Source organism: Onthophagus taurus, chromosome 1, assembly GCF_036711975.1.
Source record: "Onthophagus taurus isolate NC chromosome 1, IU_Otau_3.0, whole genome shotgun sequence".
NCBI lineage: Eukaryota > Metazoa > Arthropoda > Insecta > Coleoptera > Scarabaeidae > Onthophagus > Onthophagus taurus.
Window position 1 is genome coordinate 4,453,866 of NC_091966.1, and position 24,159 is coordinate 4,478,024.

The window sequence follows — 24,159 nt, forward strand, 5'->3', positions numbered from 1 at the left end:
TAATAAAATAAGTTATTTTGTTATTTTAGATTAACCTCCAAAAAGGAATGTACCAACCTAAAATCATATCGGGGATAAAAGACTAAATTTTTTTTCATTTTAATTATTACTAATATCGTTTAATTTAATTAAATTAAATTCGTTTTTAATCACAAATCTAATCCTTTTTATTAAAGTCGTTTTAAAGCGGATAAAATTAAAATTGAAAATTCAAATATTTAAATAAAAACGGTTAGACGGAAGTCAGCCATCTTGTCTTCCGGTACAATTGGTAGCGCGTACCCGCTTAGCATTTCTAAGCCGGCCATTTGTCCTATCTGTTCAGCGCTCGTATCTAAACGTGTTAAACGTGAATTTACGCCGAAACGAGTGTTTCAATTAGGAGGAATTGTCTTCGAGACGTTTTAAGGTACCGTTTAACGTTGCAGTAGAACCCGAAAAATCACCATGAGCGATGAAAAAAAGGTATGAAGTTGAACCGTGTTTTTCTAACCACAAATGTCAACACTTGTTATGTTGGGCATTTTTCAAATCTTAAATAAATTTCTTTTTTAAGCCCGAATCTGAACACATCAATCTTAAAGTCGTCGGACAAGACAATGCGGTCGTGCAGTTTAAGATCAAAAGGCAGACACCCCTTCGGAAGTTAATGAGTGCTTATTGTGACCGAGCGGTAAGAATTAATTTGTTTTAAATTATTTTTATATAAACGAGTACGTTTAGGGTTTGAGTATGCAAGTGGTACGTTTTCGATTTGATGGAAACCCAATAAACGAAACAGATACACCGCATTCCTTGGATATGGAGGAAGGCGATACAATTGAAGTTTTCCAACAACAGACTGGCGGTTGCTACTTTTAAGTGTTATAATTTTAAGATCGTCGCTACATGTATAAAATAGACGTAACATTAAGACAAAAGTTGTGGGGCCCGTTCCTTTTTTTTTTTTTTTTCTAAATTGCCGTTTAACAAAAAAAAGGTAAAATTAAAACCTAATAAGGTTTTTCTTTTATTCTTTGTTTCGAATTAAATCAGGACGATTTCTTTTAATTTATTTGTACGTTACTCTTAATGAAAAAATTAAAATTTAAAGTTGCTGCATGTATTCAAAAGGATCTTTGCTAATCTTGAAACTTTAACAGCAACGAAATGTAACAGCAAGCACTTTTTGTATGTTGAGAGTTTCCTGAATTAGTTCCGTTATAAAGATGAAATGTTAGTAAATTTTAGTAAGTACGTCTCTGTAAGGATGAATATGCTAGGTTTTTGTATTATAAACTAAAAAAAAAACAGTTTCTCATTAAAAATAATGTGTTTATTTAATAACGTTTGTAACAGCCATTAAAAAATTCGTTTATTTTTCTTTCTCTATTTTGTTTTTCTTTTGTGTATTTCTAGGCATCATCAACAAATCCAATCCAGTTAATTCCTCTTCATTTTTTCCAGCTATTTTATATTATTGCTTCAAGTAAATGTAGTAATTTGCAGCTTTAATATTTTTATTTTATTATAATTTGAACAAATCAAATTTTTTGGTGTTATTGTGGACTTTGAGTTAATTTTCAATATTTGAAAAGAAAATGGAGTGAACTCATTTTAAAGAGTACAATTTACACTTTTTTTAAAATATCTTTGGATTTTTTTTTATGAACACACCAAATTAATTGCATTAAACAATAATAAGAGAAAATAATGAATTTATTAAGGATAATTTATGTAAATTGTTAATGGTGTGTAAGTTATTATGAAAATACCAGGTAATGCATATTTTATGTAACAATATGTAATTTTAATATATTTATTCTATGTATAGATCACCAGATGAGCTGATTACAATGTTTTAGAAGAATTTAATGAGATGGAAATATTTTTGTTGTTGAAGGTGAATTATTTTAGATGATTTCATTGAAAAATAATATATGTATTCTTTTATAGAACATTCCCCAGATGAAAAATATGATAGGAACTCAAATAATGCATTAACAAGATTTTCAAGAAGGAAAACTAATATAAGAGTGACAAAACATGCATTATATCACTGATAAGGTTTGACCTGATAGGAGAGTTGATTCTGCCAGAAAAGTTTTTGTAAATGATTTGCTTACAGGTTTAAAAAGTCTTAATAACAAGATTTTCAAGGAGAATGAATACTAATACAGGGTATTTTTATTTTATTATAATTTGAACAAATCAAATTTTTTGGTGTTATTGTGGACTTTGAGTTAATTTTCGATATTTGAAAAGAAAATGGAGTGAACTCATTTTAAAGAGTACAATTTACACTTTTCTTAAATTATCTTTATTAACCTCAATGGATTTTTTTATTGTGAACATACCAAATTAATTGCATTAAACAATAATAAGAGAAAATAATGAATTTATTAAGGATAATTTATGTAAATTGTGAATGGTGTGTAAGTTATTATGAAAGTACCAGGTATTGCATATTTTATGTAACAATATGCAATTTTAATATATTTATTCTATGTATAGATCACAGGATGAGCTGATTACAATGTTTTAGAAGAATTTAAGGAGAAAGTAATATTTTTGTTGTTGAAGGTGAATTATTTTAGATGATTTCATTGAAAAATAATATATGTATTCTTTTATAGAACATTCCCCAGGTGAAAAATATGATAGGAACTTAAACAATGCAATAACAAGATTTTCAAGCAGAAGGAAAACTAATATAAGAGTGACAAAACATGCATTATATCACTGATAAGGTTTGACCTGATAGGAGAGTTGTTTCTGCCAGAAAAGTTTTTGTAAACGATTTGCTTACAGGTTTAAAAAGTCTTAATAACAAGATTTTCAAGGAGAAGGAATACTCATCACGACGACCGTCCATTAGAACTATACAGGCGATTATTAGCTCAACTTTGACATACAGGTTGGTCCATTTAACGTGAGACAAGCGATTATCTCGAAAACGACTATAACATTCCTTGACTTTCAAGGTTATATGAAGGTCACGACCAATTTTTTAAATGGCACCCTATATATTTTATTGTAAAATCTGAATCTGTGGATAAAAGTAAAGTAATTATTACACTGTTGGAAATAATTCACGAGCACACCCTATATAATCTGAACGCGTGATGATAAATCCATAATATTTGCGGAGGACAAAGGTTTACTGTAGACGAGTTTATTCAGGGAGTTTCGAGTTGTTCCGTCGCGGCATTGTCGACTGAGCCGCCCTTCCAAGTGGAACATTCCGTCGCTATGGAGACCAAAGTGGATGGAAAATACCGGTCGTTTTTAGTGTGGTGTGAGGAACCACATTGTTATCGTGGTTCCTCACTTCCATATATCCATATGATATGTGTGCATTTTTCAAAAAACCCTAATTATCTCCCAAACTATTAATGTTAGGTATGGGACATATAGGATATAAAAGATGTAAAATGAGACACATGAAGACGACTAAGTAATAAAATATGGGGAGTGCCATTTAAAAAAATTAAGTTATGATACTTCCAAGTTTCGAGAAGGTAACGTGCCATAGTAAAGTGACCAAACGTTCTAGATAGCCATACTTGGCACCAAAACATACTCCATCATGTTGCTTAAGCATGTTCTGAATCCTAAATTGATATCCCAAAAATCGAGTGTTTTCTGATTTTTTGAACAAATGTCTGCTGGAGCAGATTTTTCTAAAAAAATTCGAATAACTCGAGAACGGCCGAATCAAATTGCAAAAAGTAAAGTTATTCATAAACCTTGAAAATAGACAAATCCAAATATGTAAAAATATATAGGGTGTTCCATTTAAAAAAATAAAGTAGGTGGCGACTTCCGGTATAACCGGAAATGCTAGAAATCTGAAAATATTTTAGTCGAAGAGAACGCAATTAATAATACTTAAATCTGAATTTTCAAATTTTTGTATTGGCTAGAACCCTGTAAAGTTCTAGTGGACTGTCGTCGTGGATGACCCTGTATAAGAATGACAAAACATGCATTATATCACTGATAAGGTTGGACCTGATAGGAGAGTAGTTTCTGCCAGAAAAGTTTTTGTAAATGATTTGCTTACAGGTTTAAAAAGTCTTAATAACAAGATTTTCAAGGAGAATGAATACTAATACAGGGTCATCCACGACGACCGTCTATTAGAACTATACAGGGCGATTTATTAGCTCAACTTTGACATACAGGTTGGTCCATTTAACGTGAGACAAGCGATTATCTCGAAAACGATTCATTTTACATAAAAATGAACCAAATGAAAGTTGTTCTGTGCGAAAGGGGAAGCCATATGACGATAACATTCCTGGACCTTATTTTCAAGGTTATATGAAGGTCACGACCAATTTTTTAAATGGCACCCTATATATTTTATTGTAAAATCTGAATCTGTGGATAAAAGTAAAGTAATTATTATACAGTAAGGTATAATTGACGATAAATTTTTGAATTCAAATTCCATCTTTTGCAATTAAAGTCTGGACGTCATAAAACGAAATATAATCAAGTTTTACGTCAAATGTCCTCAAAGTACCAAAGTTGTTTGTTATGTTAAATTATAGCGATAAGCCGAATTTTATTCATTTAGGATATAAAAGCAAAATGCAGATTTTTAAATCATAAGATTAACAACGAAACGTTTTTGATCTAAACTAAATTAACATAAAAGCTTATTCAATGATACCAACACTAACACATAATTCAGCCTTTTTCCGACATTGTTTATAACTTTTTAAGTTTTGTTAAGCTATTTGATAATATGGATTAGTCTTTGACCCGAATCGACAATTTTGTAATGTAACCACTCCATTAGTGGTGAACTATGCTTCGTCCGAAAATATTATGTTTTTTAAAAAAGTTCTGTCTTTTAAAACTTTGTACCCAAGTCACAAACAATAATCTAAACGTTTTGCTTCATCACCTAATTCGATAGTGTGGTTAAATTTTGGTTTATACGGCAATATTTAATTTTCTCGATAAATTCTTTGTAAATGGGATTTACTTATACCGACTTGAACAGTCCTTAATCCATTGTGTTTGCTACTGCAACAATTGACCCCGCATCATATTCATCTAAAAGCTTTTTTTTCCTTCCTTTTATATTCCACATTGCCCGTTTCTGAAAATTTTTTAACAACTCTCTTAATTGTTTTTTTATCTACTAAAAATCCAAATTATTCCTCAAATTGCCTTAAAACTGCATTGTGACTAATGTTCCCCAATCCATAGTACTGCACTATAATTATTTTTTGTAAAATGGAATATTAGAAAAAAAATTTCAAGAAAAACTCATTTTTTCTTTTATATATTAAATTAATAAAATTGCCCAGAAAGACCACTTTACCTGCAACGGTTGACAAACTTTTTGCGTTAACTTTGGTACTTTGAGGATATTTGACGTAAAACTTCGTTATATTTCGTTTTAGGACATCCAGACTTTAATTGCAAAAGATGGAATTTGGATTCAAAAATTTATCGTCAATTATACTTTATGGGGACACAATCCGAGGACACACTGTATAATATACAGGGTGAATCAGAAAGAATGTTAAATTCGAATACTGGAGATACTAGACACCAAAATATGATGATTTAACCTAACATCTCTTATACAAATGTCAGTGGTTTTCGAGGCACAGGGTGTTGAAAGTTAAATTCTTATTTCGAAATTTCTTGATAATTTTGAAGTTTTTTATACTATTAACATAAAATTTTGTAGTTTTATGTTTTCGAGCATGAGAAATACGAATTTGAAACATGTTTTGTTATTGCTCGTAGAGACATTAAGATTAAGAGATGTTAAATCGTCATATTTTGGTGTCTAGTGTCTCCGGAATTTGGATTTCCCATTCCTTCTGACTTCTGTATAGAAGTAATGCATTTAATAATATACAGGTGTCATGTAATAATGTATTCCTTGTGAACCATGCTACTGTAGTAAGTCACAAATTAAACAACAAAAGTCGTTAGTTTTTCAGAAAAACTTTAAATACTTTCTAGTTAATCACTAGAAAGGATCGCTACTATCACTAAATTGTCTATAATAATGATATGTGTAAACATTATATGTGGTAGTTCTTCTTCCCAGATTTTCTACATAAATGTATAAACGTTTTTCACTAGATTTCGCCATCCGCCTTGAGTTCTTCTGATGATATGCCATCAATCCCCGGTGCCTTTCCGTTTTTTAATGCAATAATAGCGTTTTGAACCTCATTGATGGATATATGGTTCATGGCACTCTCATGTCTTTGGTGTGGTGGATTATTGTTCATTTCCAACTACACTTAACCCATTAAGTTAACTAATTTAGAACTAATTTTTCCAAATGTTATTTACTTCACTACTATTTTTCTGTGTGTCATTTATACCCTAACTGTCTAACAAATGTATACACATTCCTGGTGTTATTAGCTTTAAAGTTTCTCTCCATATTCAATATTTGCTTCTTTGAACAATTTATTCCTTTCTCGCGTTGGTCTAGCCATATTTTTTTTTATGTTCTTCATTTATGTTTTTATTAGTCTCAGCACAGTCAAATTAGTTGTTCAACTATTCCCAAATTACCTCTTCCATAGTTGTCTTAATAATACTCCACTGATCATCAATCATTTGACTTCTATCGCCGCTAGAACGTTCCTCTATCTTTATCTTTATTTCCTCCTTGAATTTGCATTGTGCTTCCGGTGTTTTCAGTTTTTCAATATCCAGTTTGGGTCTTTTTTGTTGTGTTTTGCGATTAATTTTGCACCTAAACTTTTATCTATTAATACATGGACTATTTTGTTTTTGGAAATACTCTGGTGAGATTTATGGCACTTTATGTATATAAAACGAATATTCTACATCTTTGTTGTTTTTGTACACTTGCTCTAGTTGTTGATAAAATAGCTCTTTTAACCTCTGGTTCTGATCTTCTGTTGGGCTATGTACTTTTATGATTTTTACATTGCAAAATCTTGTACGTATACTTAATTTGCAAAGTCCAGTATGCTCGGTGGTGTTTGCTGGTGTACATTATCATAGGAGTTTTTTTTACACCCTGATGTCTTCCACCCAGCCATTTTTTTTGTATATGGCTAAGTTATATTTCATTATGCTGGCCTGTTTGCGCTCCTGGCTTGCTCCTCACATTTCATGTTGCAATCTCATGATCCATTTTCGTTCGTCATAATTTTCGTCGTTAAGACCATCTAATCCAAGACTTGGTTTTAGGTAGGTTTCTGGACAATTAGGTTTTACGGGAATGGATTGTTAACTGATAGCCCTATTCTCCTCCTTTATCCGGGCTTGAGATCGGCAGTGATAATTTCTGAGCAGAAATCTTCATTTCTATTGCCATTTCTTGATCTCTACCATTGCAGTATGTTATGTTCCAACAGACAATTTTGGCAATGCATCATCGAGAAGTGGTTAATGGATAATAGTGGAGAAATGAATTTATTGCTAATATAATTCAAAATCAAAATTTATTATAAAAAAAAAGTTATTTTAAACTTCATAAGTATCTAATAACAATTTAATTTTTTCTATAATTTCCCCCATTTGTTTCTCACTTAATTTTACTTCTCGTCTTCCGTTCTTTCTTGCAATACTTACGATAGCTTCTAATTAAAACAAATTAATTAATTAAAGAGAAAACAAAATTAATGATATCTCACCGAGTAATTTAGGCGATAATTTCTCTTTCAAATTAAAACTCTTCCTTCTATGATAATTATACCATTCCGTTTTGACCGTAAAATCCAAAGAAATACTTTTACTCTTTATCAAAAATCGAATAAAACATTTCGGAAAAATTTTCCACTTAATCACGCGATCAATAACGGTTTCCAATTGTAACAAAAATTCCGCTTGTTTCTCCAATCGCCTCGCACTGCTTTCTTGTTGAAGACCCTGTATGTCACTTACTGCCAATCCAACCATTAAATTCATCAGAACTATACTAACGACGATGATAAATAAGAAAAAAATTATTCTCGATGTCACGTGCAATCCGGATGTATTATTCGCCGTCGAAAATAAATCGACATACTCAAATTCGCCGATCATCATAACCATCGTTTTTACCATCGAGAGCCATACATTTTGGAATGTTTCATCGTTGTAAAATTGGATTGAGAAACAAAGAGCAAAACCAATAACCAAGCTGATAAACGTCGAAAGTACTTTAATCACGTTTAAAAGAACCGCTCCAAACATTAAGGCGTAATAACCTAAATTTGGAAATCTTCCTATTAGTAACATTAATTCGGTCCAAGCTAATAAAACGGCGACGCTGGTGCTGTGCAAAACCCATTCTTGAGATGCAACGATTTCTTTTAAATCATTACTTTCAGCAAAAGCAATCACGGTAAGGGCGATTGTCGTTGATGTTATATTCATCCAAATTTCGAATTTGTTATAGAGATTCTTTATCATTACTATAGCCTACATAACAAATATTATTTAATTATAACGAATTTAAAAATATATTTTACCTGTATTATAGCATGAATTAAAAGTCCCGTTGCGGAAATGGTTAAAATATATCTAGACACTACCGATACTATAAAAACATAAGGAACTTTTTTAACAAGCATCAAAATATAAATTGATAAAGACAAAACGAAAACGATGTAACTTATAATTAAAAAATAAAAAAATGGCTTTGCTTGGCTCCACTTTAAATTTAAATAAGCTTGTAATAAGGGATGATGTAACAATTGTAATTTTTCTTGTTCTTCGATCGCGTTGAAATAACTATGAAGTATTTTCATCTGTTGGCAACCTTTCGGGGCTAAAATTGCAAAATTCAACTTTATCCCGTGATTAGGATCGTTTTCGACGCAACCATCAAAAATGTTCGTTAAAAATCTTATCGGATCCGACACATTCTTAAAGAACTTATCGCTAACCGTCTCTCCACTTTTCGTGCATAAACTCATATCGGCCCCTTTATTCAAAAGCAGTTTAAAGCAATCTTTTCTATCCGCATAAGCAGCCAAATACGATGGACTTCTTCCGTATGAATCAACCCGGTTAATATCGTCAATTGTAAATCTGGAATCTTCTAAAAAAGTATTCAAAATACGTGTGAATCCTTTTAAGGCTGCAACGTGCAATTCGTTCTCTCCATTTGTTGTGTTTGTTAACCAAGCGCCTTGTTTTAATAAAAGTTTCGTCATCTCATAACTTCCTAAATGGACGGCGTGGTATAAAGATGTCGCACCTAGAATAAAGAGATTTTTATAAAATTCTTGACGTAAATGTATTTAGTTTTATAAATAAGCAAAATTTTCTGTTATAGGAAATCGATCCTGATTATTATTACCATCATAGGGATTGAGGAGATGGGTTAAAACAGCCGGACAGAAAAAAAGATGTAAGTTTAAATAATGTAATTGATACAACGTTTGGTAAACCTCAGAATTGTTACAGGATTTGGAGTTTTCATCGCAACTTAAGATACGAAAGTAAAGGAGGGCAGTTGAAGATTTTGCTGCAAAAGAGAGGTAAGTCCATTTTTTGGCACGAAAGGGTTAAATTTAAAACGATCTATTCGGGGTGAACGCTCAAATAAAGTACAGGAACAACTTTTTACAATTTGCTAATACAGTGCGTTTCAAAAGTAACGGATAAATTCGATAAAATTATTATAAACAATTTATGAAAAAATCGCTGAAACGGGTCTAAAGATTTCAATTTTTTGCAATTTTTTTGTGTATATTTAAAAAAATTTCCGCCATTTTTAAACGAGTTATGACGTCATCGGAGTTTTTTTTAATGGAACACCCCATTTTTTATATCGGAATTTGAAAGAGATTTTTTTCTGAATTATGTACAATAAATATTAATATCGATTACATAAGAAAATTTTCGAGAAAAATTAATTTAAAGTTTCATTATTTCCCATTCATTTGATATAAAAAATAGTAGTAGCCGTGCGTAACCATGGCAACCAAATGTTTTGATTTAAAATTTCCAAGTGTCAAAATTCGATTTGAAACAGTGTATTGTACGTTAATGACATTATTTTGAGTAGTATTGTGGAGTTTCTTGTGTTAATTGTTGTTATTCATTGTTATTTGTTGCTATTCATCGCTATTCGTTATTACGTTTTTGTTGTTATTTGATCTTATTGTTTATCTATTATTGGTTATTTGTTATTTATTGACTGTTCGACAAGTAAGAAATTAATAATGACGCTTACTGAAACTGAAAGAATCGAGATTCTTATGATGATTGGTTTCGGAAATAGAGTCCGAACGTCCAAAACATCCAAACCGTACTCCAATATCACTATCGACAATAAGTCGAATTGAGAGTAAATTTGGCGAACTTGGTGATGTACGAGATAAACCTAAGACCGGACGTCCATTGGCCTTAAATGAAGACCGTCAATTGGATGTCCTGTTAAGTGTAGAGGAAAATCCGCATTCAAACATCTCCAATATTGCTGCAAATTTAAATACATCTAGAAGCACAATATCAAGATTTCTTAAGAAAAAAAAAATATCACCCCTACAAAGTACAGGGTGGTTCAAATTCGATGTCCGAATAAGCTAACTCGAAAACTATAAGAGTTAGAAGAAAAGTAGCTGACATGTCATGATCTCGTTTTTCGAGAAACTGCTAATGCCGAAAACCTCATAGCGCTATCGTCTTTTGTTTTTCCGCTAGAGGCCAAAATTGAAAATATCGTAAAACCCGCAAATGTAATTATCTTGGTTATTATTATAGGTGGAGTATTATAACTAAGACATTATATGGACACTTTTTTACACAGAATTTGATGACGTAGTCAAAAAAGTTTTGTCGGTTTTAGATTATGAGATATCACAATTTTCGTTTTTTTTAATGGAAATAACCACTGATTATTCGCTTAATAAATTCGTTATTTTTTTCTGATTACAAAAATATAGGGTTTGACAGGTCTATTTCTTATTTTTTTAGAATAAAACTAAAAATAAACTTTTCTTTTAGTGTCGTCAAAGAAATTAAATTTACAGTTTCCTGTAAATTACGGTTCTATAACTAAAAATTAAGAAAACATATTTCTGATATTTGAAACAAATATATTTGTTGAACTGTTTAATTTATGTATGTTTTACACAAAAGTTGGAATAGATTATTTCATATTGTTTATTACGATTTAATATTATTTTTAAATGACTTAATAAATTATCGATAGATGGCGCTCATATGTTTTTTTTAATTCAAATAAACATAGCAACATTTGTTTGTATTCAAAAATTTTCTGAAGTGTTACTTTAAAAATCCTGTTTTTAAGATCAATTATGAAAAGTTTGACATGTTAGAATGTTACATATTAAAAAATTATTTGTTTTTAAATACCAGAAGTTATCTCCGTTTAATTGTTAACTTTTTAGATTTTACCTACCGCCCCGCAACTTACAGGAAACTGTAAATTTAATTTCCTCGACGACACTAGATGGTAATTTTATAAAAAAAGTTTATTTTTAGCTTTATTCTAAAACAATAAGAAATAGACCTGTCGAACCCTTTATTTTTGTAATCAGAAAAAAATAACGAATTTAATAAGCGAATGATCAGTGGTTGTTTCTATTTAAAAAAACGAAAATTCTCATGATGATATCTCAAAATCTAAAACCGAAAAATTTGTTTTGACTATGTCATGAAATTCTCTGTAAAAAAGTGTCCATATAATGTCGTAGTTATAATACTCCACCTATAATAATAACCAAGATAATTGCACTTGTTGGTTTTACGATATTTTCAATTTTGGCCTCTAGGGGAAAAACAAAAGACGATAGCGCTATGAGGTTTTCGGCATTAGCAGTTTCTCGAAAAACGAGTTCATGGCATGTAAGCTACTTTTTTTCTAACTCTTATAGTTTCCGAGTTAGTCTTTTCGGACATCGAATTTGAACCACCCTGTACACTTGGTGCATGAGTTTTCCGATGACGATTTTGATCGACGCGTGCAATTCTGCGAAGCAATGACGGAACTATGCATGATGAACTATGCTGTGCAAATCCGGAATTTATTAAAAACATTCTATTCTCGGATGAAGCAACATTTTGTTTAAATGGCACCGTCCATAAGCAAAACTGCCGTTATTGGGCAGTAGAAAATCCCCATTGGAAAGCCGAGGCAAATACACAATATCCCCAAAAGGTGAATGTGTGGGCTGGAATAGTGGAGAACAGAATTATTGGACCGTATTTCTTTAACGGAACAGTAGGCGGCCAAGTTTACTTGCAATTTTTCCAAATGCAGAAGATCCAAATAGATTTCAAATACAGCAAGATGGCGCGCCCCTCATTATGCTCTAGTTGTACGAGAATACCTCAACCAAAAATTTCCCAATCGGTGGATTGGCAGACGCGGACATATTGAATGGCCCTTTAGATTATTTTCTTTGGAGTTATTTAAAATCTAAAGTTTATTTTAATAAGCCTGATAACTTAGAAGATCTGAAGCAAAAAATTAGAGAAGAAATTCAATTAATCGATCCGGATATGATTTAAAACGTTCAAGAAGCATTTGTCTCCCGATTAAGATATTGCCTTGCCGCTAACGGGCAGCAATTTGAATTAATGATGATTATTGTTTTCTATCGTTCATTTCATATTTTTGTAAACTTAAAGTTGAAAAAAAATGTTTAATTTTTGATATCTTATTTTCTGTTTGCGTTTTTTTTTAATGCGTTTGATGCAACAAGCTATTGCTACTTTTGTATCTCAAGTACAATAGTAATAATAATTAATTTAAATAAATAATTCAATTCAAATTGAATTTTGACACTTGAAAATGTCAAATCAAAACAATTGGTTGCCATGGTTACGCACTGCTACTGCTATTTTCTATATCAAATGAATTTGAAATAATAAAACATTAAATTAATTGTTTTCGAAAATTTTGATGAAGTGACTCATCAAATCAGTCTTTTACCACATTGCATTGAAAACACATTAGACAAAGCTGTGAAAGTATTATACATTTTTTCTGATAACTGCGCGGCTCAAAATAAAAATCGTAGCCTAATGCAATATTTATATTGCTTGGTACAACATGGTAGATTTGACAAGATCGTGCACTACTTCTCAAAACCCGGTCACAGTTTTTTTGCCTTGTGACCGATCATTTTGGAGAACAGAAAAGTATATTAAAAAAGTAGAACGGATCGACATACCTGAAGAATCTATAAATCGTTACACAAATTTGTGTCGTGGCCGTTACACAAAATATGATTATTCTGTCTAGTCTGTCAAAAAAGTCGTAATGGATAACAAGCAGAAATTTGCCATATCAAAACAAAGAATTTTTGAATATGATTCGAAATCAACTGACATTAAGTATAGCGTGTCAAGTGGTCTGATTATATTTTCCCATTTTGACATCAGAAAGAAGAAGGCAACGCTCCCGTTTCCTCTACCAAGTGCTGAGGATCATGCATATGCCTCGACATTTTTCTTAAAAAAACTAAAATATGATAATGTCATGACCCTTGCCCGAAAATATGTCCCTGAAACCTGTATGAAGTATTACAGAAGCCTAAAATGCGTTGTAGAGCAATCGAGTGAAGACACTGATTTGACAGATACAGAAGAAACAGGATATTAACAGAAACAACTAACACAAATAATGTAACGAAGTTCTAGGTGAACCTTATCTTGCTGGAATTTACTTCGAACGTTGTGATAAATTTTCGGTCCTCCCTAACTAGAAGTAGCGCCTTGAAATGGCACATGGCAACTTTAATTATAAATGTTGTGTCGTCCTATCGGGGGCAAATGGATGAAAGTTTATGGGGTATCGTCCTTCTTAAATCCTCCAAAATTTTGCCGGCTTGATATTTAATTACTCATTTTTTAAAGTTAATGGTAAAATAACAACTTTTATAAAAAAAAAAACTCTAAGAATGGAGAGAAAAAGAGAATGAAGGGAAGAAATTTGGCAACATGAAAGTGACAGAACTTTGAATTTCAATAAAAGGTGATCATCACATTGCTGCCTCAAACGCAGCTTTAGCCTCAGCTTTGATTAAAGTGGGGAATGTACAATTTGTGGGAAAATATCAAAATCGGTTGTATTAAATCAAAAACATAACATTACCTGTTGAATCAGTTTTTGTAACATCAGCACCATAAGAAACAAGTATTCTTGTTATTTCTTCATATACATCCAAAGAATTACATCCTGCTAGTAAAAGAGGAGTTAAACCATTAGAATCGATACAGTTTACGTCCGCGCCTTTAAAAACCAACAATTTCACGATTTCAATATGTCCTTTCTTCACGGCGATATGTAAAGGAGTTCTTTGACTTGAAACGCCCAACAGATCAAACAAAGGCAACTAAAACAAAAAGTTACATAAAACATTTTCTTTGAATATTGTATTTAACCATTTGTAACAATTCTTTGTATTTTTGAACATCACCAACACTCGATTTTTTTTCCCCAACAATTTTTTCTCTTTCGCAAGTGAGTTTGCATTCTATATTAGCGCCGTGGGTTAATAATAGCTCAACTAATTTCACGTTTCCGTTCAAAACGGCGTAAAGTAGTGGAGTACGGCCGAGATAATCTTGCAGATTTATGTGATTATTTTTCGATAATCTATATTTTAGATTTGATGGAATTTCGTTTTCGGTTGCAAAAGCACATAAAAGCTATGTAAGAAAAATTTTAAATTAATACAAATAAATGTTTAAATGAAAACTTACTTGTACGGCCGTAATGTTGAATAACCCGATCTCCCCGTTGTATAATTCCGGGAAAGAATTTATAATTTGAAGAACACCATCTTCGCTCCATCGTTTTGGAATAGAAATGCTTGATCTAAAAGAAGACATATTAATTTAAATTTACATCTGTTTGCATAGAAAACGAAACTGTTTTTGAATTTAAATCTTGTTATTATCGGTTATAAAGGAAGTAATTATTAAATTTAATAAACCACATTTTGTGATAATAATTTTATCAAAAAAAAAAAAATAGGAACCCACAAAAAAATTACCTCGAAATTACTATAAAGTCTTCATAAATATCAAAATTATAGTTATTCATATTAAGACATTCAATTCATACCCAAAAACGTTTCTTTGGTAAAAGCAGATGTCTTATTGAGACTAATCGATAAAAAATATGAACAGGATGGAATAAATAAATAAATATTTAAATTGATAACGCCAAGGGTATATTCTTTTTTATCAGTTATTACATTCAACATAAGGAGTAAAATTTTTATGGTAACAACAACACCTTGGATTTGTATCAAAACTTATCTAAAACTTTCTTCTCCTATAGTGCTTCTCAACCAGATCATTACTCTTCGAATCATTTATTACACAACGATCGTTCCACAGTGGCCGTCGTCCTTGGGATGGTGATTAAAATCAAAATGGTTTATATTATTTTTCGATGTTATTTCAGAAATGTTATTCGAATTCAAAGATAATCATTATTATTCCAAGAAAAATCTCCTATGGTCAAAAATCCTCAGCAGAAAAATGAACTTTAGAATACATAAAACGCTAAAGACCTGTAGTAACCGATGACGCAAGAAGAAGAGACCACGCTGGGACTGTTTGAGACTACCCAGGAGGAAAACGGTGGTTGGAGAATTAGGATGAACCACGAGCTGGATAGCATGATGAGGGACGAGGATATAATGCGTTTTATTAAGTATAGGATAGAACATAGGGCGAGGGAGGTCCCGAAGTACATAGAATTACTATGTACTTAAATTGCCGGTTTGTAAATACGGACTTTGCTCTCCATGGACTACATTTTTTCCAACATACGATATCTCTTAGATGCTGTGCCCTAACTTCTCGGTGTACATTTCTGCAGCTAGAGATATCAACACCCACCTACAGTGCAGACTCAGTCAAAAGGACATCATCTACATAACATGAAATTTTCAACGGTTTTTGTCCCATGGTGTATCTGTCGCAAGCAAATGATTATTTCAGGTAAATTACTTTTTTCTAGTCAGATACTATCTGCCTAGGCAAATAGTTTTATTCCATTTATTTCAGTCTAAATTCTACCTTCTTAGGCAAATAGCATATGGCTAAAATATTTTCAGGCAAATATCAGAATGCAAAGTATTTAATTGCATATGATTAACATGGATTAACCTTTAAAATACATTTTTATATTATACAATTACGAGTATTCATATCATAACACAATAACAAATTGTGTACAGATAAATTTTATTATCAATAACATAGCAAATACATATATCGGGTAAATCTTTTAAAATTTATTTCTGGCTAATGTAAATTAAAGCCCAAGCATTCTGTATGCTACTTATCTTAATAATCTCTACAACTTTATTTTATTATGAACAGTTACTCTATATTGCATTGTTGTATCGAAAAAATGGTATTTGTCTAAAACAAGCTTAGACTGATACTATTTGTCTTGTCCAAAAGTATTTGCCCAGAAATTTAATGATAAAACTGTAACGAACTACTGTTTGCCTAGGCAGACAGTATCTGACTGGGAAAAAGCTATCTACCTGAAATAACCAATTGCCTGCGACATATCCTATGTAGATAACAGAAACACCACAATGATGTATATTTATTCAGAAGTTATGTACAACAATTGTTTCGCTTTTTTAGAGCGTCTTCAGGTATAACGTCAATCAACGAGAAATGATCAAAGGATTGTATGCATCATGTGGAAAAGGATTGAGAACGAAACATAACAAAAAGTGATCGGAACCTCGAACGATTTAAAAACCGCAGATATCCCACTCAAAAAGAAAAAGGCTGAAGACGTGTTAAATTGCAAAATGTCATTTTTTTTTACGTTGTACCTAAAGACGCTCTAAAAAAGCGAAACAAATGTTGTACATAACTTCTGAATAAATATACATCATTGTGGAATTTCTGTTATCTACATAAGATTTCATTCCTTATAATCATCACACAATGAACCTGGAGTATCTCATCGTTAAAATGCGACATACCCGCCCTTGACTTTGTTGAGGACATCTGTTCTTGTTTTTCTTGTATGTTTTCTCTGTTATCCCGTTGGCTACTAAGTTACGGAATTGATTGTTGTTACCTCTTCGTTGACACTCTTTTCAAAACAAAACTAACCTATCCTAACATTCTTTCACACTATAATTGGAGTTTCTTCACGCTATAATTGGGGTACAAAAGAAAACCGACATTCCTTCACGCTGTAATTAGAGTTTCAAAACAAAACTGACCTATCCTAACATTCCTTCACGCTATAATTGGAGTTTCTTCACGCTATAATTGGGGTACAAAGAAAACCGACATTCCCTCACGCTATAATTGGGTTCAAAAGAAAACCGACATTTCTTCACGCTATAATTGGTGTTTCAAAACAAAACTGACCAATCTTAACATTTCTTCAGGCTATAATTGCGGTTTCTTCACGGTATGATTAGGGTTCAAAAGAAAACCGACATTCCTTCACGCTATAATTGGGGTTCAAAAGAAAACCGATATTCCTTCACGCTATAATTGGGGTACAAAAGAAAACCGACATTCCTTCACGCTATAATTAGGGTTTAAAAACAGAACTGACCTATCCTAACATTCCTTCATGCTATAATTGCGGTTTCTTCACGGTATGATTAGGGTTCAAAAGAAAACCGACATTTCTTCACGCTATAATCGGGGATCAAAAGACAACCGACATTCTTTCACGCTATAATTAGGGTTTCAAAACAGAACTGACCTATCCTAACATTCTTCACACTATAATTGGAGTTTCTTCACGCTATAATTGGGGTACAAAAGAAAACCGACATTCCTTCACGCTATAATTAGGGTTTCAAAACAAAACTGACCTATCCTAACATTCCTTCACGCTATAATTGGAGTTTCTTCACGCTATAATTGGAGTACAAAAGAAAGCCAACATTCCTTCACGCTGTAATAGGGGATCAAAAGAAAACCGACATTCCTTCACGCTATAATTAGAGGTTCAAAACAAAACTGACCTATCCTAACATTCCTTCACGCTGTAATTGGAGTTTCTTCACGCTATAATTGGGGTACAAAAGAAAACCGACATTCCTTCACGCTGTAATCGGGGATCAAAAGACAACCGACATTCTTTCACGCTATAATTAGGGTTTCAAAACAGAACTGACCTATCCTAACTTTCCTTCACACTATAATTGGAGTTTCTTCACGCTATAATTGGGGTACAAAAGAAAACCGACATTCCTTCACGCTATAATTAGGGTTTCAAAACAGAACTGACCTATCCTAACATTCCTTCACGCTATAATTAGCATTTCAAAACAAAACTGACCTTGGCAGTGTGCATAAAGAGAGCTGGGGGGAAGAGGGAACAGAAAGATAATAATAATAACATAAAGGGAAACACATTAGGGCAGATTGGTCGAGAGAAGGGATAGAACATTATAGGGAAAAGTTGGCAACCTGTGGTCAAAAGGTGGAAGGGTTCGACGAGTTGAATGAACTGTTTGAGGTGGTTAGGGAGGCGACGTTGAAAGAAGAGAGTGGGCGACGGGGGCTTAGACTGGGAAGGAACGAATGGTGGGATAGAGAATGCAGAGAGGTGAAGAGAGAAGCTAGAAGGAGATTGAGACAGTGGGAGAGAGGGGAAGTAGGGATAGATAAATATATAGAGGCCAGGAGAAAATACAAAGAAGAATGCAAGAAAAAGAAGAGGGAGACTGAGAAGATTAGGGAGTTGAAAGAGCAAAATGATGTATAAAGATACTTAAAAAGGATGTGGAAGGGAAGAGAGGAGGTCAGCAGAGATATACAAATGACGGAATGGAGAACTTACTTCATGGAAATGTTGGGAGGGTTGGAAGAAAGAAGAATTGGAGAGGGAGGGTGAGGGGTGCAATGGGGAGAGGAGATAACACTGAAGAAACAGTGAAGAAGAAGCTATGGAAGGTAATAAACGACGTATGCAGAGGAGAGGGGTTTCTGGACATGTGGAGGATAGGGATAACACGTCTACTGTATAAAAAGGGCAGTAAAATGGTGGTATGCAATTACAGAGGAATCACCATGGACAACGAATTTGAGACATCCAGTACTCGTCCGTAATTCCTGCGTGTTTATGTTGTAGTAAGGCCTCTCTCTTCTGTTTAGCCAATGTCTTTACGTATTATGTGAAACAAGGTTTATTGTTCTTTTTCCCATTTATCTTCACCTTCCTGGTTTTTAGTGCTTCTTTTGCACTTTCGGTTATGCTTGACGTAATTTTATTCCATATAGTCGGTGGGTTCTCGTTTCCTGTAATTGTATTCAGAAATAGTCTGTTCTGATATAACATCTAGGTTGAGGTCTAAAAAAACACACATCACCAGTACCAGATATTTCCTTAGATGCTGACTGCTTTCTTTTTTTCTTTTTTGATGCAGCTGTTTTTTTTATTTCTCCAATATAGGTGCGTAATTTTTATGTTTTAATAAGAGCATAACTCCTGGGTACGCCTCTGGATAAGGCCATTTTAATTTCATTATAATTGGATTTGTTTAGAAAATTTAAAACGAAATCAAACGTAGTAAATAAATTTGAAATATACCTATCGTTAATCTACAATATCGTAATTATCGCATTATTTGAACACCTGTTTGATAACAAATGTTATAAAAACCAACCAGACTCTTTTTATCTTTTAGGCATACAAATATGTTTATTTAAATACACATCATTTTTTCCCACATTTTTCTTACCTACTGATTAGATTATATTAGTATAAGGTCAAGAACATGTGGCAATACGCTTAGTACACATCACCACAACATCATAACTAAATTCAGTATAAAATTGGCGTTTTCAAAATAATTTTGTTTCAGTAAAATGGTTAAAGATCAAGATCTTTTTGCTTTTGGAAAAAATTATGATAACATCAACTTCGAAGGGGTAATTTTGACACCATATGTTTAAATTTATTATTATTAATCATTATTTATTAATATATAAATTTTGTTTTAGCCGTTGGATTGGTTTTTTCAATTAACACCAATCGAACATGTTTGGAAGTATCAACCTTCATATCTTTTGGTGCATTTCTTATTTATTTTTGGAGGATTAATAACATTACTACATGGTAAATTATATTTGTTTTAATACAGTAAAAACAATAACATGGCGTTTAAACAATAACGGATTAATACGAGGAAGAGAATGTTTGTCATATGAAAAATTTTTACACAAATTCGAACAGCTATTCACACCGTTGCGTTCTTTATTAGTTTTAGTTCAATGAAACATATACAATAATCTTACGCTGAATAACAAGTAAAACTAGAACTAATACTAGACCTGGAAGTTTCGGGTTTAGCCGTGCTTTTGAAGACGTCCAATAAAAATATGCAACATAGTGATTTCTTATGCTAACTAGCGCTACCTACCATTGTCACTAATACTAACATTAGACCTAGAACTAGAAACATTCGGATTTAGCCGCACGTCTCTCAAGACGGCTAAACCCGAATGATTCTAGTTCTAGGTATTGTGTTAGTTTTAGTGATAGTGCTAGTGTAAAACTAGAACTAACACTATACCTAGAAGTAGAAACATTCGGATTTAGCTGCAAGTCTCTCAAGACGGCTAAATCCAAATGATTCTAGTTCTAAGTATTGTGTTAGTTCTAGTGATAGTGCTAGTGTAAAAGTAGAACTAACACTAGAACTAGAAACATTCGGATTTAGCCGCACGTCTCTCAAGACGGCTAAATCCAAATGATTCTAGTTCTAGGTATTGTGTTAGTTCTAGTGAAAGTGCTATGTAAAACTAGAACTAACACTAGACCTAGAACTAGAAACATTCGGATTTAGCCGCACGTCTCTCAAGACGGCTAAACCTGAATGATTCTAGTTCTAGGTCTCGTGTTAGTTCTAGTTTTAGTTTAATGACAAATATCAACAATCTAATGCTGAATAACAATTAAAACTATAACTACAACTAGCATTAGAACTAACACTGGACCTAGAACTAGAAACATTTTGGTTTAGCCATACGTCTCTTAAGACGGCTAAACCAGAATGTTTCTAGTTCTAGGTCTAGTGTTAGTTCAATACAAATATGCAGCATAGTGATATCTACTGCTAACTAGCGCTACCTTCAAGACGGCTAAACCCGAATGATTCTAGTTCTAAGTCTTGTGTTAGTTCTAGTGATAGTGTTAGCGTAAAACTAGAAGTAACACTAGATTGTGTTAGTTGTAGTGATAGTGCTAGTCTAAAACTAGAACTAACACTAGACCTAGAACCATAAAGCTTCCTCAGACGCTTCCGTTCGTCCTCAGACGCACGGCTAAACCCGAATGTTTCTAGTGCTAGGTCTAGTGTTAGTTTTAGTTTAATGAAAAATATACAAGAATTTAACACTGAATAACAACTAGAACTAGAGTTAACACTAGTATTAGAACTAACACTAGACCTAGAACTAGAAATATTCGGACTTAGCCGTCTTAAGAGACGCCCTTCTAAACCCGAATGTTTCTAGGCCAAGACATTAGTTATATTTTTTGTTCAATAGAAATTCACAACAATCTAGTGCAGAATAACAATAAAAATTGGAACTACCGTTCTTAATTTATACATCGCGGAATACCCTGACTTTATCTATAAACATTTATATTTAATATATTTTTTGTCCGTTCTAACGAGGTTCGTTATATCAAGCTTTAACAATATTAATTGTTACTAATTATATTTTTACAGCATTCATTCGAGGAGGAAGGTTACCATACTTATGGTTAGCTACGGTTTTACACGGACTCGTCGTCGAATTGATTTGTTATTTCTTGCCTGATGTAGATAATTTTTGGCACTCCCAAACCCCAATAATGTTTATAGGACGTCGTTTACCACTACACATAATCTTCCTGTGTAAGTATTTCCCCCAAAAAAAATTAATTTAATTAATTTAAATCATTTTATTTTAGATCCATGCTTTTTGTACCAATCAACTGTGGCTGTTTCAAAACTAAAACTACCAAAATGGTCCGAACCATTCGCTGTTGGATTAGGAGTTGTCCTCATCGACATCGTTTATGATATAGTTTGCGTTAATTTCGGACATTGGACGTGGCACGACACCGATCCTAGTATTGAGGATCGGTTTTATTGGGTCCCATGGAATTCGTTTTATTTCCATGCCACTTTTGCCGCTAGTTTTTCCATTTGGTTTCAATTAACAAAGAAAATTATCGGAAATAGTAATGATAAATGGGCATCTAACGGGTTTGTATTAATTATGTTATTAATTATAACTTAATATTTTTTTTTTATTTTTAGTTTCATTAAAGAAATGATTTGCGTTTTAATAACATCACTTCTTGGCGTTCCCGGTGGAGTCTTAATGTTTATTCCAATTTATCATCCATTACACGACATCCATAAAATACACAGCGAAGTTACATTCATGTTTTTATTCAGTATCTTCTTATTATTAACTTGGTTAGGGGATCGAAGCGCGAGAGGGAAAGAATCGCCAAAAGAAACCCAAAAAACGCATTGGAGTAGTTGGTTACTTATTTTCCACTTAATTCTTCATTACGCCACATTTTTGGGGATGTGTTTATATTTTAAACCAGGAAATGACATTTCAATCGGTTTAAAAGAGCCGATTGGACCGTGCGATGAATTTTCCCCAGTTCATACACCCTTTGGAATGGTAAAAACAAATCAATTCAATTAATTATTAACATTTTTTTTTTATTACTATTTAGGTTCTCCAAAAAAGAAAATATTTATGCCCAACAAATTACGATGAGAAATATTTCGATTGGTCTTGTTTACCGAATAAACAACCGCCACCAAATGGTTCGATTTGGTACACTTCCTGTATTGTTCAGCCCAAGAATATGTTGGAGATAACATTAATAGCGGCGTGTTTAAGCGTGATCGCTTTAGTTGTGTTTATAAATTTACATTTGAACTCATTTGGAGATGGAGTTTTTGAAAGGATAAAAGGTTTGACCAAAACAACGCTTAAAAAGAAAAATAAATAAGAGTTTGATTAGTTTTAAAAACATGTAATCAAAATTTGTTTTGTTAAAGAAACGTTTTAATGATGAGTTTGAATTAATATTGTTGAAACCTCCATATTTTTTCATTATTACTATTATTATTTCATAAATCTTACCCAAGCACTCAAATGACATCATTGGTAGTATCAACCAGGAATTTTTCAAGAAAACCATGGACTAAGCACGTCATCTAGATTTCTACCAGTAATATCATGTCTTCTGCAAGTAGTGTATAGTCATATACCGGGCAGTATTTACTTTTTTTTTAGCAGTATCTAGTCTTCTATTAGTATGTAGTCACCTATTAGTAGTATCTAAGTAGGTCGATGAAGTTTCACTTAATTAACGAAGAAAATCTTGAAACAACAGCATCTATGACTCTGGAGACATCCCTTAGGACTGACTGGCTTTTCGTTTGTAGCACTACAAAAATCACTGCATATACAAGGCTTTATAAAAAATGTGAGGAAGCAAATGGAGCCAATCAGTTTGGATTTAAAAGCAGATTTGGAACCAGAGAAGCCATATTTAGTCTCCAGACACTTGTGCAAAATTGCCAAGATCAAAGAAAGGACGTCTTTATGTACTTCATTGACTATGAGAAGGCATTTGACAAAGTTAAAAACAATTTTCTGATAAAAAAACTTTTGAGTTCTGGGCCTAGCTGCAAGGATACAAGATTAATTGGTAATCTATATTTGCACCAAAAAGCGGAAGTCTGGGTAAATAACGCTGGAATAACAGACCCATGGACACCTACGCCTCATTGGTTTGGTGGCCCAAAACATAAGACAGCACAACAACAGTTGGCACAAATCCAGCGGTTAGCATGTCTTAACATAACAGGTGCAATGAGATCTTGTCCGACGGCTGCTTTGGAAGCCCTACTCGGTCTCACACCGCTCCATTTATATATACAAAAGGAGGCAGCCTGAAGTGCCTTATCACTGAAAACAATTTCTTCACTCAAGTTGATGCAGGGTAACCTCAGAGGACACCTCGAGATCCTCAAGGACCAATGTCTAAATCACCTGATTGAAATTAAAACGAACCCCATACCGACAGAATACAACTTCAACCAGCCGTATAAGATCATATTTAGAAGCAGGCATGATTGGGCGAAGGGAGGACCTTAACTAAAAAGAGGAGACCTAGCCTGGTACACCGATGCTTCAAAGACAGTAAGATCTGGA

The 24,159-nt window shown here is 32.8% G+C and overlaps 3 protein-coding genes across 3 annotated transcripts; 2 read left to right on the plus strand and 1 right to left on the minus strand.

The window, feature by feature from the left end:
• Window positions 1-256: 256 nt before the first annotated feature.
• On the plus strand, window positions 257-1,371 carry LOC111420223 (Small ubiquitin like modifier). The gene is made up of 3 exons (XM_023053170.2): window positions 257-465; window positions 557-673; window positions 724-1,371. Exons 1-3 carry the CDS (start codon window positions 448-450, stop codon window positions 859-861), a joined length of 273 nt encoding a protein of 90 aa, XP_022908938.1. The 5' UTR covers window positions 257-447; the 3' UTR covers window positions 862-1,371.
• A 2,534-nt stretch (window positions 1,372-3,905) lies between these two features.
• Window positions 3,906-23,040, plus strand: LOC111420227 (uncharacterized). The gene is made up of 10 exons (XM_071194715.1): window positions 3,906-3,986; window positions 4,048-4,166; window positions 9,266-9,340; window positions 9,397-9,470; window positions 19,785-19,851; window positions 19,924-20,038; window positions 21,657-21,824; window positions 21,881-22,178; window positions 22,233-22,611; window positions 22,667-23,040. Exons 5-10 carry the CDS (start codon window positions 19,789-19,791, stop codon window positions 22,946-22,948), a joined length of 1,305 nt encoding a protein of 434 aa, XP_071050816.1. The 5' UTR covers window positions 3,906-3,986; window positions 4,048-4,166; window positions 9,266-9,340; window positions 9,397-9,470; window positions 19,785-19,788; the 3' UTR covers window positions 22,949-23,040.
• LOC111420222 (transient receptor potential channel pyrexia-like) lies at window positions 7,429-14,859 on the minus strand. Its single transcript, XM_023053169.2, has 6 exons — window positions 14,671-14,859; window positions 14,350-14,616; window positions 14,060-14,300; window positions 8,457-9,187; window positions 7,638-8,406; window positions 7,429-7,583 (listed from the first exon to the last, which is right to left on the minus strand). The coding sequence occupies exons 1-6, from the start codon at window positions 14,797-14,799 to the stop codon at window positions 7,468-7,470; spliced, it is 2,253 nt and encodes a 750-aa protein (XP_022908937.2). The 5' UTR covers window positions 14,800-14,859; the 3' UTR covers window positions 7,429-7,467.
• Window positions 23,041-24,159: the final 1,119 nt, after the last annotated feature.